Genomic DNA, 18,063 nt, shown 5'->3' with positions numbered 1-18,063 from the left:
AAAAACAAAAGGAAAAGAACACTTAGGGTGAGCCTCAGGTTTTTTGTTATTCTGTGCTCGAGAAAAATAAAATATATAAATATCAGAATTTTATTTTTGCAGCGTTACTAATAAAATTTATTCTGTGTTTTTTTTGGTCAATTTTTATTGACACAAAATTAACTGCGGACTTTTTTTTTTTTTTAAAGCCGAGCACTGGGGAATTAATTATTCTTCTCCCTGGAAGTCATTATAAAATACAAAAAAACCCGCTATAGACGCCACAAAATAAATAGCATAAAAACAAGAATAAGATTTACAAAATATTAAAATGTTATTATGTGTCCCAATAAGTAAGTATATATAAATAAATAAGAAATACGAAAACTTTTCCGTATTTTTAATACCTTTTTTTCTCCCTTAAATCCTTTTAGTGGCCGAACTCTTTTTTTTTTTTTTTTTTTTTTGAATTCTTTACCGAAAGTCCGGTTTTCGCGATTTTTTTTTTAAAATCCCCCTGTGAATAACTGTGCTAGCAATAGCCGTCTGCTTACTGGCAAGAAACATTTGCTCTTATCCATCCGAGGCTATGCGTGCATTGGTTCAAAAGGTCAGCCTTGGTGGAAGAGGTGCCAACAAACTCGGGTGCTCCCGACCCATCCTTTAACCCCACACCATGAACAACAAACAGCCTGAGAGAGCCCCGCGAACATTCAGCCAATTATATATCCCCACAGCTCCTTTTACCTAACATTTAATGGTGGTGATGTGCTGCGTTTCAGTTTCGTTGTGATGATACCATCGTAACCATGAATAGTGACGCCGTGCTGGTCGGTTGCCTAGTAGATCGAATTGCATCACGGGTGAGACAATATATGCTATTGTACCATATATCACGATGCGGACTGCTAACTACTTTCTGTTGTTTCTAGTTACCACATCACACGGGCTCAACTGGCAAGACATTTTACGAAGATGATATCCTAAAAATTACCAAGGCTACACTGGTGGACTTGAGTAGGACCGCCATTGGTATCGTCATTGAATCTCTTCTGGGACTTCTTGAGGACCTGGCTCGACCATTTCCTGCCGTAGCTAGTCACCCCTCGCACATACTGCAATCGGAGCTATATATCCTATCTCTTGTTGCAGACAGCTGCACCGCAAACTGGAATTGGACAACCGGAAAGGATTTGGCTGTACCAGACACTTGTCCTTCGCGCTTAGAACCTGGTCTTGTCAACAGAGTATTCGATGTATTGAAACACCTCCTTGAACCGATCCCAGACGATTATATATTGCCTGCACAGACACTCCTTGATCAAGTCCCCGATCGCAACTTCTGTGTGCCTCGCCCTGATGGCATGCCTACTCAGAGCTCCAACAAACAGCTGGTTGAAGCTGAGTGCCTCCTTGACTGCCTGGTAGAGTTTGATGCTCATATTAAAGTTGTCATTGAGTATGTAACGGCTTCAAACTGGTCTGCGGCATTCGACTATGTAAGGAACACTATATATAGCATCCGAACGACTACCTTCCCAGATGGTAGTTTGGCAAATCAGACTCATACTCAAGACGTCGATGCCTCGGCTCTTGTGACCCTGAGGCTCCTATCATTCTTTTGGATTGACAGCACGAAGCTGGGGTATATCATTCAGGAAATATGCTCCAGCTACCTACACTTTCGCAAATCATGCCAGTGCACAGTTGCAGTCGTTCTTCCGCTTCTAGTCTCCCGGTGGATTGATAGAAGCCCGCATGATTTTGTACGACTGCATTCCCACCACAAAAGATTGGACGGTGGCGGCGACACATTATTCGACATGACACAAACAGGAATAGATAATGGACGTCGGCGAGCAGTCTTGTATCCGTTACAGATTACTCTATTACTGCTGCTTCCTGATGTCTTCGAGGTTGCAAGTAACTTGAGGGAGGCCAAAAGCAATAGCCTCATTAAGAAAGTGTCCTTCTTAGATAATCTGAGAAAAGGTCTCCGAAATGGGAATGAAAGAGCAGCGTATTGCCTAGTAAGCCTTCTCCGGGTAGCCAGACATTTTGAAGCCGAGAGCGATTCCGCGTTAGTCAGTTACGCTATGGACGTCCAAGATGAAGTTCGAGACTCCGTTTTCAGCCTTTCGCAGTCGAGCATTGCCACACCACAATTTGAGCAAGATATGGTCACTGGTGCCTTCGTGAGCCTCGCCCACCTCGGGCTGGATGGTAGCGTGGAAACGCTGACCAAAATTTGCATCTCTTCGCTTGCACCGGACTCATTTAAGATTGCAGTTATCCAGGCGTGCTCGTACTTTGCAAGGCAAACCCAGACTGGGAAGTATTCCGAGCTTCATGCAAATGTCCTCCGCCTCATCCAATCTGAATTCGAGGTACCACGATGAGGTTGACCTCAAATGAACCCCTCCCGCCCAAATTTGCTGAACTATTCTTGTGCTGACAAACTCTTCCAGTCTGAATGCTTGAACTTCCCGAGACCGAGAAATGAAACGCCAAAGTCGGGTAACCGTAAGATCTTGGAGATTCTCCGGTATCTTGAAGTCTCCCCCGGACCTCTCATTCGGGAGGTATCTGGCGAGGCTGGAGACATGGTGTTTCTCAAGCCGTTCATGTTTTGTGTCCTTTCTCGAGATCAGTCCATTCGACATTTAGCCACAGAGGTCGCCAATAGACTTTTCGCTAGAAATACAGGTTCTCTGGGCGGCTTGCAACCTGAAATCCGTGAAGGAAGCGAACAACTCGGGGAAACGCTATGGAGGCGAAGGTGAGTACCCATAAGCACGCGACGTCTCAATGTCAATATCTTTTGACAGCTGATGCTAAAGAGTCATAGTTCGTCCATCCTACTCGAGCTATGCGAAGAAGTTGAAGAAGATACCAATCTGGCAACAGTAACACAACTTCGAGAGTTTTTGATGGCAAGATCTGCCCTTCTAAAAGGCATGCCAGTTCGTAACAATTTGCCCCTCTGCGTTCCCGGTTTTATCCAAGTTGACTTGTGTCACAGGTTTTATCCAATGTCCCCATGGATGTTCCAAATATTCATCTGGCCTCATCGAAAGTGGAAACGGCCTTGCTATTGTCGATATGTTCCCCAAATATTGCCGTTTGCCAAGCAGCTACCCTCTGCATTAGCCTCTTGGTCGAGGAATGTTCGCAGGTCGGCGAATACAGTGATTCCGCGAACTCAATCTCGTCGACACATCGAAACCAGTTTGCCTACCAAGAGCTATCCTCACCAGCCTTTCATTTTACCGGCCTCGTTGCCTTTCAGAAAAGGATGAGGGGGTTTCTTAGGCAATTTCGGCTACCAACACGGGGTATTGTGGACGCATGGGAAATTGCCTTTAACCGATGGATTCACTTGTCAAAAGAAGTCTCTCTGGCTACCGCAGACGGTATCGACGATAAAATTCTGTCTGAATGGCGTAACCTCTCAGGATTTTTGGCTTCGCTGGGAGGTGTATGCACATACGGCTACGCCAGTAAACTAGACGAGGCCATTGGAGACTTGAAGTGGATCGATCGGGTGTTCTCTGAGAACCATGAAGAGGCTCTTTTGACGAGGTTTCTTAAGCTCAGTATACAGCTTTTAGGTTGCAACAACATCAAGGTTCGCGAGGCCATGCGAGAAGTCCTATCCACGGAAGTCTCTTCAGTTCTTTACCCATCGCTCTTTAAGGCCCTAGAATCAGAACTAGAGGTTTTACTTGCTGGCGTTCTCGCTTCCATCGACAAAGGTCAGGAGAACGAGGTCGTGTTTGCTGAGCAGATTGCTTCGTTACTCAAGATTATGGTTGAGAAGCTCGAAAGCCCATCTGATCTTGGGTCTGTTTCATCAGTCCATCTTGGGGTTCTCACATTAAGCTTTGCAAAATTCTTGGACGGCGCATCGGATGGCATAACAACCCTGCGCGTGAAAGTCAAGATTTGCCATTTGTGCGAAGCGATTACAAAACGCAAAGAGCACCTAAACTTACGGGATGATGTCCGTATTAGAAACCAGTTGCTAGAGTACATATTCGGCTGGATAGCCCGCCCACATACTCTGAAACAGGAACAAGTAGGGAACATTGGCCCCAGGCAAGACGACCTTCGACGTATGCAAAAAGATCTCGACAAAGCTTGCCTCAGAACCCTTGCCGACCTCACATTTCGCCTTCCACTACAACCAGCCGATAGCCAATCAGACGCGGGGATGAGTGAGCTAAAGTCCCAAATGTTTCATACATATTTTAATCGTTTCTTGTCACTCCTTAATTATGAAACACAAGAAATGAGCAGACAGGAGCTATCATTGCTTGGCTCCAATCGTGATGAAGGCATTTCGAATGCAGATTTTGTCATCACTATCCTGTCTAATTTGCTCAGCGCAAACATAGATGTCGGTTTGAAGCATTCTTTGAACATCGGTTACCATGAGAATGTTGATATACGAGCAGCATTCGTCCGGGTTCTCTGTAACATTCTCACACAGGGGACGGAATTTAGCTCCTTGACTGATGCAGCAGTCAGTGATAAATATGTTGAACTGTTAAATGTTTGTTCATGTTCTGACCCATCGTGTATTGACCAATGAGGCCGGGGCTAACATTTACTCCCAAGTTATTAACGACTGATCTCACTCTTTCCGTATCAATGAGTGCCATTTGCCCTGCCTCGGAAGTGGACGAGCTTACGATCTGCTTGCTCACCGTCTTTGAACAACGTGGGCTTACTTTCGACTTATTCGAGGCTTTAATTCGCCAGGAAATAGAGCAAACAGGTTATTATCTTGCCAAATCTGCATTGGATTGAATTCCGCTAAGGCACATGCAGAGAATGAGACCGAGATTTTGCGCAGAACATGCGTCGCCACAAAGATGCTCTCCGTCTATGCGAAGTGGAAAGGAGCGTCGTATCTGAGAACTACCTTACAAAAGGTATTAGAGAGGCTCATGTTAACATCAAAAGACCTAGACCTGGAATTGGACCCAGCCAGAATTAGCACGCCCGAAGAGCTGCAAAAGAATGCAGCGCAGCTTCAGATTGTGGCCAAAGTTTTCATGGACGACATATGTGCGTCAACCCCGAATATCCCAAATTCCTTCCGGAGAATTTGCAACATCGTAAGGGATTAAGAAGACTATATATGTGGCGCGTCACGGTGATTGCTAATGACGACTCTCAGATCTACAACGCTGTGCTTCCCCGATTTCCAGAAGCAAAGTATACTGCCGTGGGCGCATTTGTGTTCCTCCGCTTTTTCTGTCCTGCGATTGTGGCACCCGAAGCAGAAGGCCTCGTCTCAGTAGCGCCGACAAAGGAAATGCGACGGGGGCTGTTACTTATTGCAAAGATCATCCAGAACCTTGCCAACAATGTGCTCTTTGGAACTAAAGAGCCATACATGTTTCCTCTGAATCCATTCCTTGTCCAAAATATCCATTCAGTAACGGGATTCTTGCATGATATTTCTGTGAGTCCGTTGCTACCATTTTTGTAAATCCGTATACTAACATTCCCAGGTGCCAACGAAGCAGGCTGATACAGCTCCTGCTGCAGACATTTTTGACTTCGGCTCATGCGTGTCCCTGCATCGATTCTTGTATGACCACTGGGATCATTTGCGTCAGATACTTGTTTCAAAAGAAAGAAAAGAACTTCTAAGAATGCCAGCAGACTTAGTACGGGCGACACCACCCGTGCTTGAGCCCCTCCGAGGTCTCATCACCAATCTCGGCCCGCCACCGCTTGCCATCTCCTGGAATCGACCACAAATATCCTGCAATACACCGCCACTTTACTCCAGGTTCCAAAACTTCATGCTACGGAATGCCTTTAGAAGCGCGGAATCTTTTCTGACTTCTCGGGCTGTGTACGATGGGGGTGAGAGCAAGGTAAGTGGCATCCTGTTTCGTACTTGAAGCTTCATTTTGGTGACTGGCGTTTTAGGATGGGCTTTCTATTGTGTGCGTCATTCTGCGGCATATCGAAAACGAGAGCATCGACTATGACACTCTGCTCTACTGCTATCTGAAGGTGATTTACTTCCCCAACGAGTTACAAATGCGCATAATATTGTTTTGTCAGGTCCAGGCACCGTCAAATCTAACATCAACATCAGATCGCGAGCCGTCTTTGGCACGAGCCATTTGGTCTGTTTATCGACGCTACTTGTTACAATGGCCGTAGCGAGCCTTCGGACGAATTCTTTTCGAAACTGGATCTTTTAACGCCCTCTGAGCTATCTAGGAACTTCGCTCGGATATATGTGTATAACATGAATAGCGCCTTCAAGTGAGTGACTGCCAAATTGGTTCGGAAAATGGTTTTTATTGATAAGACATCATAGGAGGTGTTTTCGACGGCTTCTTCGAAACTCTACTCGCGATGAAACAAGCGTATTTCATCCCAACAACGTAGAGTATCACTTGATCGGAAGTCTGCAGGATCTCCAGGCCCACTTTCACCTCAGTCAACTTCATCTACCCAAAGAAACCATTAGCGTGGTCACAGAGACTCGTTTCATGTTTCAATCTATCACAAGATTATCAAAATCCAAGGGGAAAGTCGATGTTGTGATCAAAGTTGGTAGTCAATTCGTTCAAATAACTACCATAAAGAAACAAGAAGTCCTATCTGGTCTTCGCCTTAGCAGCGTCATCAACGACATTTTCCGGTTGAGTGATATAGAAGAAGCATCTACTCCGCATACCGATGATGATTCCAGCTTCGGCTTGAGGGCCGACGGAGGCAAGATTGTCATGTTTTTTACCAGTTCCAAGAGAGCAGACGTTCTTCAGACCATTCGCGGGGCCAAGTCAAAGCAAGGCAAAGATAGCAGAATGGTAAAACCCGTTGAGAGGCTCGTCCGGCCCCAGGATGTCCCTGGAACTATGCTAAATCTGGCACTTACCAATTTATCGAGTCCGTATCATGTTCTCCGGTTAGCCTCTTACAACCTTCTTGGGGCATTGTGCCGATCCTTTGACTTTGGTGTCGCTGGGAGACTGGTCTGTAACAGAGGTAAGTGGCCGACTGATATTGCGAGCCATTGATCGATGGCATTTCCGCAACCTACAACTATGCTTACCCACCTGTGATAGATTTGGCCATACCTCTGGAGCCAACCCGGTTCATTGTGAACATAAGTCGTGAACTGGCTCAAGCTGAGCCACAGCTTACATCGGATTTCCTAACTGAATTTTTCGTTAGTTGGGACAGTATTCCAGAGGAGCAAAAGCCACTCAGTCTGGAATATGTGGCACCTTGGCTCCCCGGTCTTCGCACAGCAGTTCTGGTAGCAGAGGCCGACGGGGACAAAGGGCGAGACAAGGTTGCAGCTCTTCTGAGAAAGCTGATAGATGTGGCAGTATTAGACCAGGGCCTGACATACTGCCTAGAGCAGTATATTTGGCCATCCATTGCACAAGATGAGCTGCTACTCGAGATATTTATCGACGAACTTATCAAGGCGGCGCTAACGTACGGAAACCGGGCAGACACACTGGAAATTCTTTCCTCTGTCATGATTGGGCTTGGAACCGTTACTTTACGAGGCAGAATCATTTCTCGTCTCCGGAAGGCGCTCAATCGATCATCGCTACGCCCGACTCGATTACTTCAAGACAACTCTGTCTGGGAGGAAATCTGCATCCTGCTTCAGTTCTGTTTGGCCTTATCTTTTGACAGCCGAGTCCAGTCCCAAATGTACCTTCCAGAAATTTTCCACGTCATAACAATGTTATCAAACACAGGGGCGCATGACGTACGGCTACTTGTTTACAAGCTGCTGATTAACTCAATTCATTCCATATGCGCTTCATTCAGCCTAGATGACGCAAAATTGAGCCGCTTACGGTCAATTCTGGATGTATTTTGTGATAATCGGGGCGATATTTTTACATCTCCAACCTCTTTGACGAGGGACGGGGCATCTGTATCGACCTCCCTTGACTCCAGTCCAGCTCTGGCTACGACAGAGAATTTGACATCTATATTATTCGAGGTTTGCTTCATAGCGGCTCCATCCGTGGATGTTGCAAATTTTTGGCGCGCTCGCTGGATGAGCCTTGTCGCGAGCACTGCCTTTCAAAACAATCCTGCTGTCCAACCAAAGGCTTTCGCAGTCATGGGCTACCTGGCAAGAGAGGAGGTAGATGATGACCTGCTTTACCAAGTTCTGGTAGCCCTTCGGAATAGCGTCAGTCAATTTGGTGAGGATGGAAGTAGTGAAATGCTGGTTTCAATCATCTCATCACTGTCTAAAATGATGGCTAAATTACCGTCTACTTCGAGGTATGGACTCCAGTTGTTCTGGCTGGCCATGTCGCTGGTCCGGCTTGTACCAACAACCCTTTTCAACTGTGCAGCACAGTTTTTGGAGGCCATATTGACAAATATTGGCACAATCGGCAACATCAGAGGAGATAGGATGGTCCCTCTTCTGCTCCAGTGTCGAAGCCAGCTTGATGACGCCGCTCTGCCGCTGGACGACGCATATGGTATTCATTTCGAAGAATACACCTTCCACTTTGCCGTTTGTGCATGCCTAGTTCGAGGGCTCACAGACAATCTGACCAGGTCCGCGGCAATTCATGTTCTATCGTCATTTTTAGAAATGACATCCTGGTCTGATGACTCCATCCCAAGCAGTCCAAATCGCGCCATTCATGGGTCTCCTTACCTGGCATTGCTGTTAGCCCGTGGAATGCAGGAGGATGATTTCATCGACTGCCTCTGGTGGTCTGATCTCAATCCAGAGAGCATCGCTGACATTCTTGCCAGTCGCGGTGTGCAGGACATTGACAGCATGAAGGATACACACCTCCTTCTAATCTCAGCGATAGAGCTTGTGGATTTCCACTACCTAGAAGATGCGGCCCAAGCACGCAGCCTTCACTGGCTGAACTACTTGGCTGAAGCCAGACCTACCGTGTTTACGAGTCTGTAAGTCTTACAGGTTAATGAACGTCCAGAATTGTTTATACTCCTCCCTCCTCAGGTTTTTATCTTTGTTATCCCAGCTGACAACTCTGCAGATGTGGTGCCGTGCCAACCATCTTAGACGATGTGTTACTGCATAGCCAAGAATCAGGAACACTAGAAGCCGCGCACGTGTTACTCCGGACCCTCTCATCTGAGCAAAAATACTCTCAAGCAATGGGCTCCATGCATCCGCTGACCAACAAGCTAAATGAGTTGGGCTTTGGGGGACTGTGGAGGCTGCAAAAGCACAATATGTTTGAGGATGTCAAGGGAGAGTGTTTCGAGCTTACAGAAAAGTTGATTGAGGTAGGGACATGTTTATTCGCGCCCAGTAACAACGCTAACACAATGCAGCTCATTGTTATATGAAAAGGGGACCTTGCTGCGAACACCTGTAGTTGGAGCTTACATCCTGTTACGCATCTCACCAACAGCTGGGCATGGACAAAGCCGTGGAAGGTCTAGCCAGCTGTCCCCTGGTTTCGATAGTTTCTTCTATCATTTTCTCCCTTTCCCCCGGCAGTTTATATACTTGAATATATTTATATAATATACACATGTCTGAGTGCCCATAATATTTTCTTTGACGTCGTTGGGCTTCCATGAAATATGTCAATCACAATAGCGTAGCCGATATCGGCGCGACCTCCCACCTCAGAGTCATGTTGACAAAAACTGGGGCCAACTTGGCCTTCACCCACCACACCAGTAAAAATATCCTCAAATCAATCTCTCAACCCCAAACTCTCGCAATTGCTCAAGAATCAACCTGTCTACGGCATCACGCGAACTGGCAGCTGTTGCCTTACGCAGCCGCTTGTTTTTACACCAACATGTCGAATGTCGATATGGGTTCTCCCCAGAAGATTTCCATCCTTGGCGAGGAGACTATTATTGCTGAGTATGGACTGTGGCCAGAATTCGTAGCAACGGATCTGGTCAATCACGTCCAATCATCGGCCTATGTCCTTATTACCGACACGAATCTTCACGAAATATATGTGCCGTCGTTCCGAGCCTGGTTTGAATCCCAACAGCCGGCTGTTGGCAGTCGGTTGCTCACGTACGCCATCCCTCCGGGCGAGGCGTCCAAGAGTCGGGAAACAAAAGCCGAGATTGAGGATTGGATGTTGTCTCAGAAATGTACTAGAGATACCGTCATCATTGCTCTTGGAGGCGGTGTCATAGGCGACATGATCGGCTACGTAGCCGCTACATTCATGCGAGGAGTGCGATTTGTCCAAGTACCAACGACTCTGTTGGCCATGGTGGATTCATCGATAGGCGGCAAAACAGCGATCGACACCCCGATGGGAAAGAATTTGGTTGGCGCATTCTGGCAGCCAAGAAGGATATATATCGATCTGGCTTTCATGCAAACCCTTCCTGCTCGCGAATTTATCAATGGAATGGCAGAAGTGATCAAAACGGCAGCCATTTGGAACGAAGATGAGTTTACGGTGTTGGAACAGTCGGCTGCAGATATTCTGGCATGCGTTCGTTCAAAGGGCACTAATCGCATGTTGCCTATCAAGGACCTTCTCACGCGTATTGTAGTTGGATCTGCACGAGTGAAGGCAGAAGTCGTGTCCGCTGACGAGCGAGAAGGCGGCCTGAGAAACCTGCTCAATTTCGGCCACTCCATTGGTCACGCCATTGAGGCTATTTTGACGCCTCAGCTGCTTCATGGCGAAGCAGTTGCCATTGGCATGGTCAGGGAGGCCGAACTAGCTCGATTTTTAGGTGTTTTGCGACCTCAAGCAGTGTCAAGGCTGTCTAAGTGCATTGCCTCATATGGACTGCCCACGTCACTTCAAGATAAAAGAGTAATTAAACTGACGGCAGGCAAAAAGTGCCCTGTCGATGTGCTCTTGGAAAAGATGGCAGTAGACAAGAAAAATGACGGCAATCGAAAGAAGATTGTCTTATTGTCTCGAATTGGAAAGACATTTGAGCCAAAGGCTAGCGTTGTCGCCGATACAGACATCCGAACTATTCTTTCCCCTTCAATCAGAGTCACCCCTGGCGTCCCTGACAAACTGAAAGTCACCGTGACACCACCTGGATCAAAAAGCATTTCTAATCGTGCGCTCATCCTTGCAGCGTTGGGCTTGGGGCCTTGCAAAATAAAAAATCTTCTACACTCCGACGACACTGAGTTTATGTTGTCAGCAATCAAACAACTTGGCGGAGCCACTTATTCTTGGCATGATGCTGGAGAGGTTCTGGAGGTAACAGGGAAGGGTGGTAGGCTGAGTGCAAGCGAAGATGATATTTACATCGGCAACGCCGGTACTGCTTCTCGATTCCTCACGACTGTCTTGGCGTTATGTTCCCCATCACCGAGGCGGACTTCGACGGTTTTAACGGGCAACGCCAGAATGAAACTGCGACCTATTGGTCCGCTCGTAGATGCCCTACGGCTAAATGGCGTGGACATTGAATACATCGAGCAGGAGAAGAGCCTACCCATTCGAGTTCTCTCCGCAGGAGGATTTCGAGGCGGACTCATCGAGTTAGCTGCAACAGTGTCGTCTCAGTACGTCTCATCGATTCTGATGGCTGCCCCTTATGCCAAAAATCCCGTTACTTTGCGACTGGTCGGCGGCAAGCCGATATCACAGCCATATATCGACATGACCATTTCGATGATGAGGAGCTTTGGAATATCCGTTACGAAGTCCACATCCGAAACGGATACATATCATATCCCTCAAGGTGTCTATAAAAACCCTGCTGAATATATCATTGAAAGCGACGCTAGCTCCGCCACGTACCCGTTGGCAATCGCAGCCATCACTGGAACTACCTGTACGATTCCGAATATTGGCTCGGCTTCCCTCCAGGGAGATGCCAGATTCGCGACAGATGTCCTCCGACCCATGGGGTGCTCTGTCCAACAAGATGAATATAGCACAACAGTTACCGGTCCAATTGTTGGACAACTGAAACCTCTTTCACATGTGGATATGGAACCAATGACAGACGCATTTCTCACCGCCTCGGTTCTAGCTGCAGTTGCTGATGGCAAAACCAAGATCACAGGCATCGCCAACCAGCGAGTTAAAGAATGCAACCGAATTGCAGCGATGAAGGATCAACTGGCCAAGTTTGGAGTAACTTGTGCAGAGTTGGAAGACGGCATCGAAATTTTGGGCAGGGGCTCGTCCAGCGTACTAGCCCCGAAAACTGGTATCCACTGCTACGACGACCATCGCGTTGCCATGAGCTTCAGCGTCCTTTCTGTGGCGGCTCCTGGGTCGAGCATTATCACCGAAAGAGAGTGTGTTGGTAAAACCTGGCCAGGATGGTGGGATACCCTTCGACAATCTTTCAATTTGAGACTAGACGGTTCGGATGGAGCAGAGTGTGAGACCAGCCATGAACCTGTGGAGAAGGTCAAGGCAAGGCGTTCTATTTTCGTCATTGGTATGAGGGGTGCTGGAAAAACCACGGCCGGCAGATGGATGGCCAAGTTGCTCAATTGGAAGTTCGTCGACTTGGATGAAGAGCTTGAAAGACGGTCTGGAAAATCCATACCTGAAATAATCAACAGTCCCAGGGGATGGGAGGGCTTCCGCCAGGATGAATTTGATCTGCTGCGGGATGTTTCGGAGAAAATGCCTGAAGGCTACATATTTTCTTGTGGTGGCGGGATCGTGGAGACGACAAAGGCAAGAGAGTTGCTGCAAGGCCATTGTAGTACGGGCGGCGTCGTTGTTCTCGTCCATCGAAATACGGATCAAGTCATAGAATACCTTATGAGGGACACTACTCGACCAGCATACACGACGGAAATACGTCAAGTTTATGAGCGCCGCAGACCTTGGTACGAGTCGTGCTGTAACCATATTTATTATAGCCCGCATTCGGCGAGTCGCACTGGGAGCAGCATCATACCCGATGACTTCGCGAGATTCGTGGCGGCTGTTACCAGCGGTAACAGCCACATGGAAACCATTGACAAAAGAGACGAGAGCTTTTTCGTTTCGTTGACGATTCCCAAAATCGACGAGAATCTTGACCTAATTAGCACTGCCTGTGTCGGGTCAGATGCTGTTGAACTTCGCGTGGATCTCCTGGATAACTGGGCTGTTGAAGCCATAACAGAGCAAGTCTCATTGCTTCGATTGACTTCGAAAATTCCCATCATCTTTACTGTCAGGACCGTGTCACAAGGTGGCCGGTTCCCGGATGCCGCCAACGAACAGCGGCTAGGCCTTTATCGGTTGGCGTTGAGACTGGGCGTGGAATATCTAGACGCTGAAGTCACGTCACCTGATGACATTTTACAGGAGTTAACAGAGACCCGAAGAAACACTCTCATAATTGCTTCTCACCATGACCCAAGTGGATCGTTGTCCTGGAAGAATGCCTCATGGATTTCGTTCTACAATAGAGCTCTCCAGTATGGCGACATTATAAAGCTAGTGGGCAATGCCAAAAGCATGGAAGACAACTTTGATCTAGCCAAGTTCAAATCAAAAATGATGTCAGCTCAACGGACCCCAATCATCGCCATCAACATGGGCGCTTTAGGGAAACTCAGCCGCATTCTCAACGGGTTTTTAACACCAGTGTCACACCAAGACTTGCCATTCAAGGCAGCACCCGGCCAAATGTCAGCTGCTGAGATCAGACAGAGTCGTGCGCTTCTTGGTCAAATCAAAAAGCGAGAGTTCTATTTGTTTGGATGTCCCATCTCCCAGTCAAGGTCCCCAGCCCTTCACAACACTCTCTTCAACATCACTGGATTGCCGCATGAATACCATCTTCATGAAACAAGCTCTACAGAGAGACTCAGCGAACTACTTCGTGACGAAAGTTTTGGCGGTGCTTCCGTGACCATCCCACTGAAGAGAGATGTAATGAGCTTAGTTGATGAGTTGACACCGGCGGCCAAGATGATTGGTGCCGTCAATACCATTATCCCTCTGGACACTAGCGCCTCGTCTGGACATCGCCAACTCTTAGGTGACAACACTGACTGGAAAGGTATGGTTTATACATTAACGAAGGCCAATATTCCCAGCGCAGTGAAAAACGAGACGGCAGTCGTGATTGGCTCTGGTGGCACATCACGCGCCGCAATCTATGCTCTGCATTTTATGGGATTTGACAAAATTCACATCGTTGGACGAGACGCACAAAAAGTTCAAAAACTCGCGTCAGAGTTTCCAAGTGACTACAATATCTGTGCAATTACGGAACAGGCTCAAGCGAGAGAAATAGCTCAATCTCCATCGGTGATCATTAGTACAATCCCTGCGACTCAACCGATTGACGATGGCGTACGGAATGTCATGTCTAGTCTGCTGTCATTGAACATGTTGTCCAAAACGGAGCGCGTTCTTCTGGAGATGGCGTATAAACCCCGACACACTCAAATCATGGAGATGGCTGAAAGGGTCGGCAAATGGAGGTGTATTCCTGGACTGGAGGTTCTTGCATCACAGGGCTGGTATCAGGTATGCACTGTAATCTTACCCCGTACTCTCTTTTTTTCTGAGCCTTTGAGCATTCCTATTTCATACTGACCCGAAAATGCAGTTTGAAGCATGGACCGGCATCCAGCCCTTGTATTGTCAAGCACGTCATGCCGTAATTGGTAATGACCAGTAGAATTATTTTTCAACACCATTTCAGCAAAGTCCTTAAATTGCCCATAGATGCAAATTAGAAAATAAAGATTCTGTTCTCTGCGAGTGATTTCCTCTGTATGAGTGGTGCAACACCAAATCAGCAATATCATATCACAACAGGATCGAGTGGTAGCTCAAGTGATTGGTTCGATTACAAACTTCAACCCATTCATTTCCTAGTTCTATGTAATAAGTAGTAGTACAATTTGAGTACAGGTGTGCGGGTATAAATGCTTTCTCTTCTTCAGTTGCACCTAGTCAAACATAACCTTTTTCTTATGTCGCAGTACATTGTTATTCCCAATATTCTCCTTATGTTGCATGTAAAAAATGCCACCCCGCTATGCTGCAGTAAGTGAAAATCGCTCCCCCATCGTAGTCCAGATCACCCACATAACCGTAACACTTTTCATCTCACTATACCATTGTCCTTAAAATATTCCTCCGCGTAGCGATTGAAGCCCAAAAACATAGAAACTTAAGGAAAGTGGTTGTAGACTGGGAGAGGCTAGTCCCAGATTTCGAGGCAGCCACGATAAGTCACACAGGGACCTTAAACGTGACGATCCTCCAAGTCGACCGGTATATCTGAAACATTGACGGCGTCATTCCTCGACATTTCAGAAGTGATCGTTGCCAATGCTTCGATCCCACCTCGCTTCCACTTCCACCAAGCATGGACTCCCAACTTGACTCGAATGATGTCAGATGGCTGGTGGAGACGTTGCATGGTGACGTCAGTGGAACATAGTTGCAAGGTAGCAGCAGGACCCTGCAGCACCATCTCAGGACCCTGGAGCCCCACATAGTGGCCTCGGATTGGTCGGGTGTGATGGATGAACTTGATCGATCTGCTGAATCCCACACCCAACAAGATCACAAATCGGTCCCTACCACGTCATAGCACAGGCGAGAAGTCGTACTTCGTCATATCTTGGTTCATTGCTGGTCCTCAGGGTCACCAAAACAGGTTCGTAGACTGACGGTCCATTTCCTCCGGCTCTGAGTGTCGCAGTCATCGGTACTGATCGGTGCCGTCATTTGCAATCGATGCAAGGCATAGCTTCAGCTGTCTCATCCACGACGTCGACCCTTTCCAGGCAATTCCATGTCAGGATGACACACTCGATAATGCCTGGTCAGTGCATCTGCCCTGCTGAATGTTTTTTCCTCAGTGCAGAGGTTGCAGCGCACCTTCTGTTTCCGCGCGTTGTGGATGGTGTCTTCGTGTCTAGTTAGATCGTAAGGCCTTGAGAAGACTGTACTGCATGGCTTTCCCGTGCTAGGATTGATTCGATCACATCTGTGTGGTCCAGCCTGTGTATTGGCCAAGCCAGACATCATACCCATATCCTGAACCCTGGGTGCTCCTAGACCTTGAGACTGCCGATGGCCTTCCCGTTTGTGTTTTTGAAGCAATGATGGCGTTTCAAACCTCATTGTACATCCGTGGTAGGTACACGTGTATGTTCCGGCTTCAGTTCCTGTGCTTGTCGGTCTACCCCGAGAAGCTGGCGTATTTCCCCCAGAGGCAACGGAGCTTGCCCCAGACGAACTCAGCCGAGGCGGCGTATCATGACTGGTTGTAGTTCGTGCGATGAAGGGATACTGCTGTGGGACCTGGATGCCAGTAGGCATCTGTGAAGGCAAATACCCAAATTGCTCACTTGAGTGAAGATTCACCATATTTGGTCCGATATAAGATCCATTGGGGTCAGAGGGGATTGATTTGGAGAGCGACTCGATTTCAAAATTGGACGAATCGTGAGGAAATAGAGGAAACACTCCATCTCCTTCCGATTCGTTGAATTCCAAAACAGCGTCTTTTGGCGAGATTGTCTTTGGTGTCTCCGGCTCAACTGCACCTTCCAGATTTGAAACGGAATGTTGAGCATGTTGGCTATGTCCTCCGGATGCAGGCCGAGAGTTGTTGAATTGCTGAGTAGAGGATGCAGCGAACGGGGACCCAGTTCGAAATGGTGATCGAGCTCGGGAAGCTGTAGACGCTGGCGAGTGAGCAGCACTCAAGTGTTGATGATTCGCGGCGTAGATTCGCTGACTGAATACATCACTTCCAGTTGAGGCAGTGGAGTGTGGTGGTGGCGAAGACGCGGATGTAATGGTGAAGTTCGGGTTGTAGAGCTCATCCCCGTACACATCTGTCATGGTTCGGTCGAGCTTTGGAATGTGACCATAGTCTAAAAAATCCGAAGCCGGATCAGCATCTCCCGCCTGTGAATATTTGAGGTAACATTGGGTCCTACCATTCTTTCTGCGAGGTTTGTGTTCAGCTTCGCCTAGGGCCGGCGCAGCTGGAGAGTCTCCAGCAGCTGAACTTGCAACAGACGCAGGGTGAGATCTTCTGTACGCTCCAGCTAATTCGGGAGCCGGCAGAAGAGCCTTGTCCATGCGTGGTCTCTTCCCTGGACCAGATACAGTAACGGGATATGCCATCTCTGGTACTGCACCATCCATGCCGTGATATGTCTGGTAGGACGCTGGACCCATCGATTTGGCTAGTTGGTAGTACGAGCCCCCTTGAGCATTTGCAAGGTCCTGTGAATGCATCTCAGGGAGTCCGTCAAAGGTCTGATCTGGAATTGCGATGTGAGGATTTGAAGTATTCTGAGTGAAGGGCGATGCGGGGCCTGCCGAGCCAAGCGACGATAGAGAGGATTCTCTCTGATGTGAGAATCGCCCGATCTTGGGAGTCAGCTGGGCGAGTCCGCCCCAACTATCCGACTGCATGGGATCGCCAAAGTCCTGAATAGAGTCCGAATTTGTCTGCAGCAGCTGGTACGTTTCAGGAGAGTCGTCGAAAGCAAGAGGCGGGATGTTGTCGTTCAAGTCTGCTTCGTTGCGAGTCTGATGCAAGTAATAGAACTGTGACGGGTGCTGATAATGTTGTTGCTGCGTAACAGAATTATTGTTATTGTTATTGTTGAAAGATATCATTATGATACCACGATGGGTATGGTGAAAGGGCGATGATGTATATGGATCGAGTACGGTGGCGAAAACTAGCGATGACTGTGACTTTATAAGCTGGCAGAAACCCAGGGCCGGGAGAACCGAGTATGCGGAAACGTCACAACGACCTAAAGCAGGGTGTGGCTTGATGGGGATCAATTGATGTGTGGGTGGGGCCCCACCTGTACCGGGAGTGCTGGCGATACAAGACGGGAACACAACGTCCAGAGGTGTCTCCACATGCAGGGGTTGAAGGGCTGGACAAGCTGGCGTATCTGTCTTGTAGTGGGTGACTTGCGGGAGGGGATTGGAGTGAGGGAGCCCGGCCAAGAATTCGGGAGAAGGGTCTAGCAAATGTCACAGGGCAGCGCACCAGAGGAACCAGAGGAGGAAAGGTTTAAAAAAAAAAATTGCTGTCATCACGCTACCCGTTTTCGCACCGACGTGAATTTGGAATGGCCGGAGGGAGATGACAGCAGTCCCGGAT

General features: G+C 47.9%; 3 protein-coding genes across 3 annotated transcripts; 2 read left to right on the top strand and 1 right to left on the bottom strand.

The window, feature by feature from the left end:
* Nucleotides 1-788: 788 nt before the first annotated feature.
* Nucleotides 789-9,333, top strand: VFPPC_03509 (RasGAP group protein; the record flags this gene model as incomplete). Its single annotated transcript, XM_022428335.1, has 15 exons — nucleotides 789-842; nucleotides 912-2,366; nucleotides 2,448-2,758; nucleotides 2,828-2,942; nucleotides 3,002-4,534; nucleotides 4,600-4,759; nucleotides 4,813-5,102; nucleotides 5,165-5,452; nucleotides 5,502-5,873; nucleotides 5,929-6,015; nucleotides 6,101-6,273; nucleotides 6,329-7,002; nucleotides 7,083-8,925; nucleotides 9,018-9,270; nucleotides 9,319-9,333. 15 exons carry the CDS (start codon nucleotides 789-791, stop codon nucleotides 9,331-9,333), a joined length of 7,623 nt encoding a protein of 2,540 aa, XP_022284624.1.
* Nucleotides 9,334-9,797: 464 nt separating this feature from the next.
* VFPPC_03508 (pentafunctional polypeptide (AroM)) lies at nucleotides 9,798-14,586 on the top strand (the record flags this gene model as incomplete). Its single annotated transcript, XM_018283001.1, has 2 exons — nucleotides 9,798-14,432; nucleotides 14,515-14,586. The coding sequence occupies 2 exons, from the start codon at nucleotides 9,798-9,800 to the stop codon at nucleotides 14,584-14,586; spliced, it is 4,707 nt and encodes a 1,568-aa protein (XP_018147700.1).
* Nucleotides 14,587-15,680: 1,094 nt separating this feature from the next.
* On the bottom strand, nucleotides 15,681-17,561 carry VFPPC_03507 (26S proteasome regulatory subunit-like protein; the record flags this gene model as incomplete). Its single annotated transcript, XM_022428334.1, has 1 exon — nucleotides 15,681-17,561. The coding sequence occupies one exon, from the start codon at nucleotides 17,559-17,561 to the stop codon at nucleotides 15,681-15,683; it is 1,881 nt and encodes a 626-aa protein (XP_022284623.1).
* Nucleotides 17,562-18,063: the final 502 nt, after the last annotated feature.

Source organism: Pochonia chlamydosporia, chromosome 2 (genome assembly GCF_001653235.2).
Source record: "Pochonia chlamydosporia 170 chromosome 2, whole genome shotgun sequence".
Lineage (NCBI taxonomy): Eukaryota > Fungi > Ascomycota > Sordariomycetes > Hypocreales > Clavicipitaceae > Pochonia > Pochonia chlamydosporia.
The sequence above is the reverse complement of the archived record's forward strand: the minus strand, read 5'-3'. Positions and strand labels throughout refer to the sequence as shown.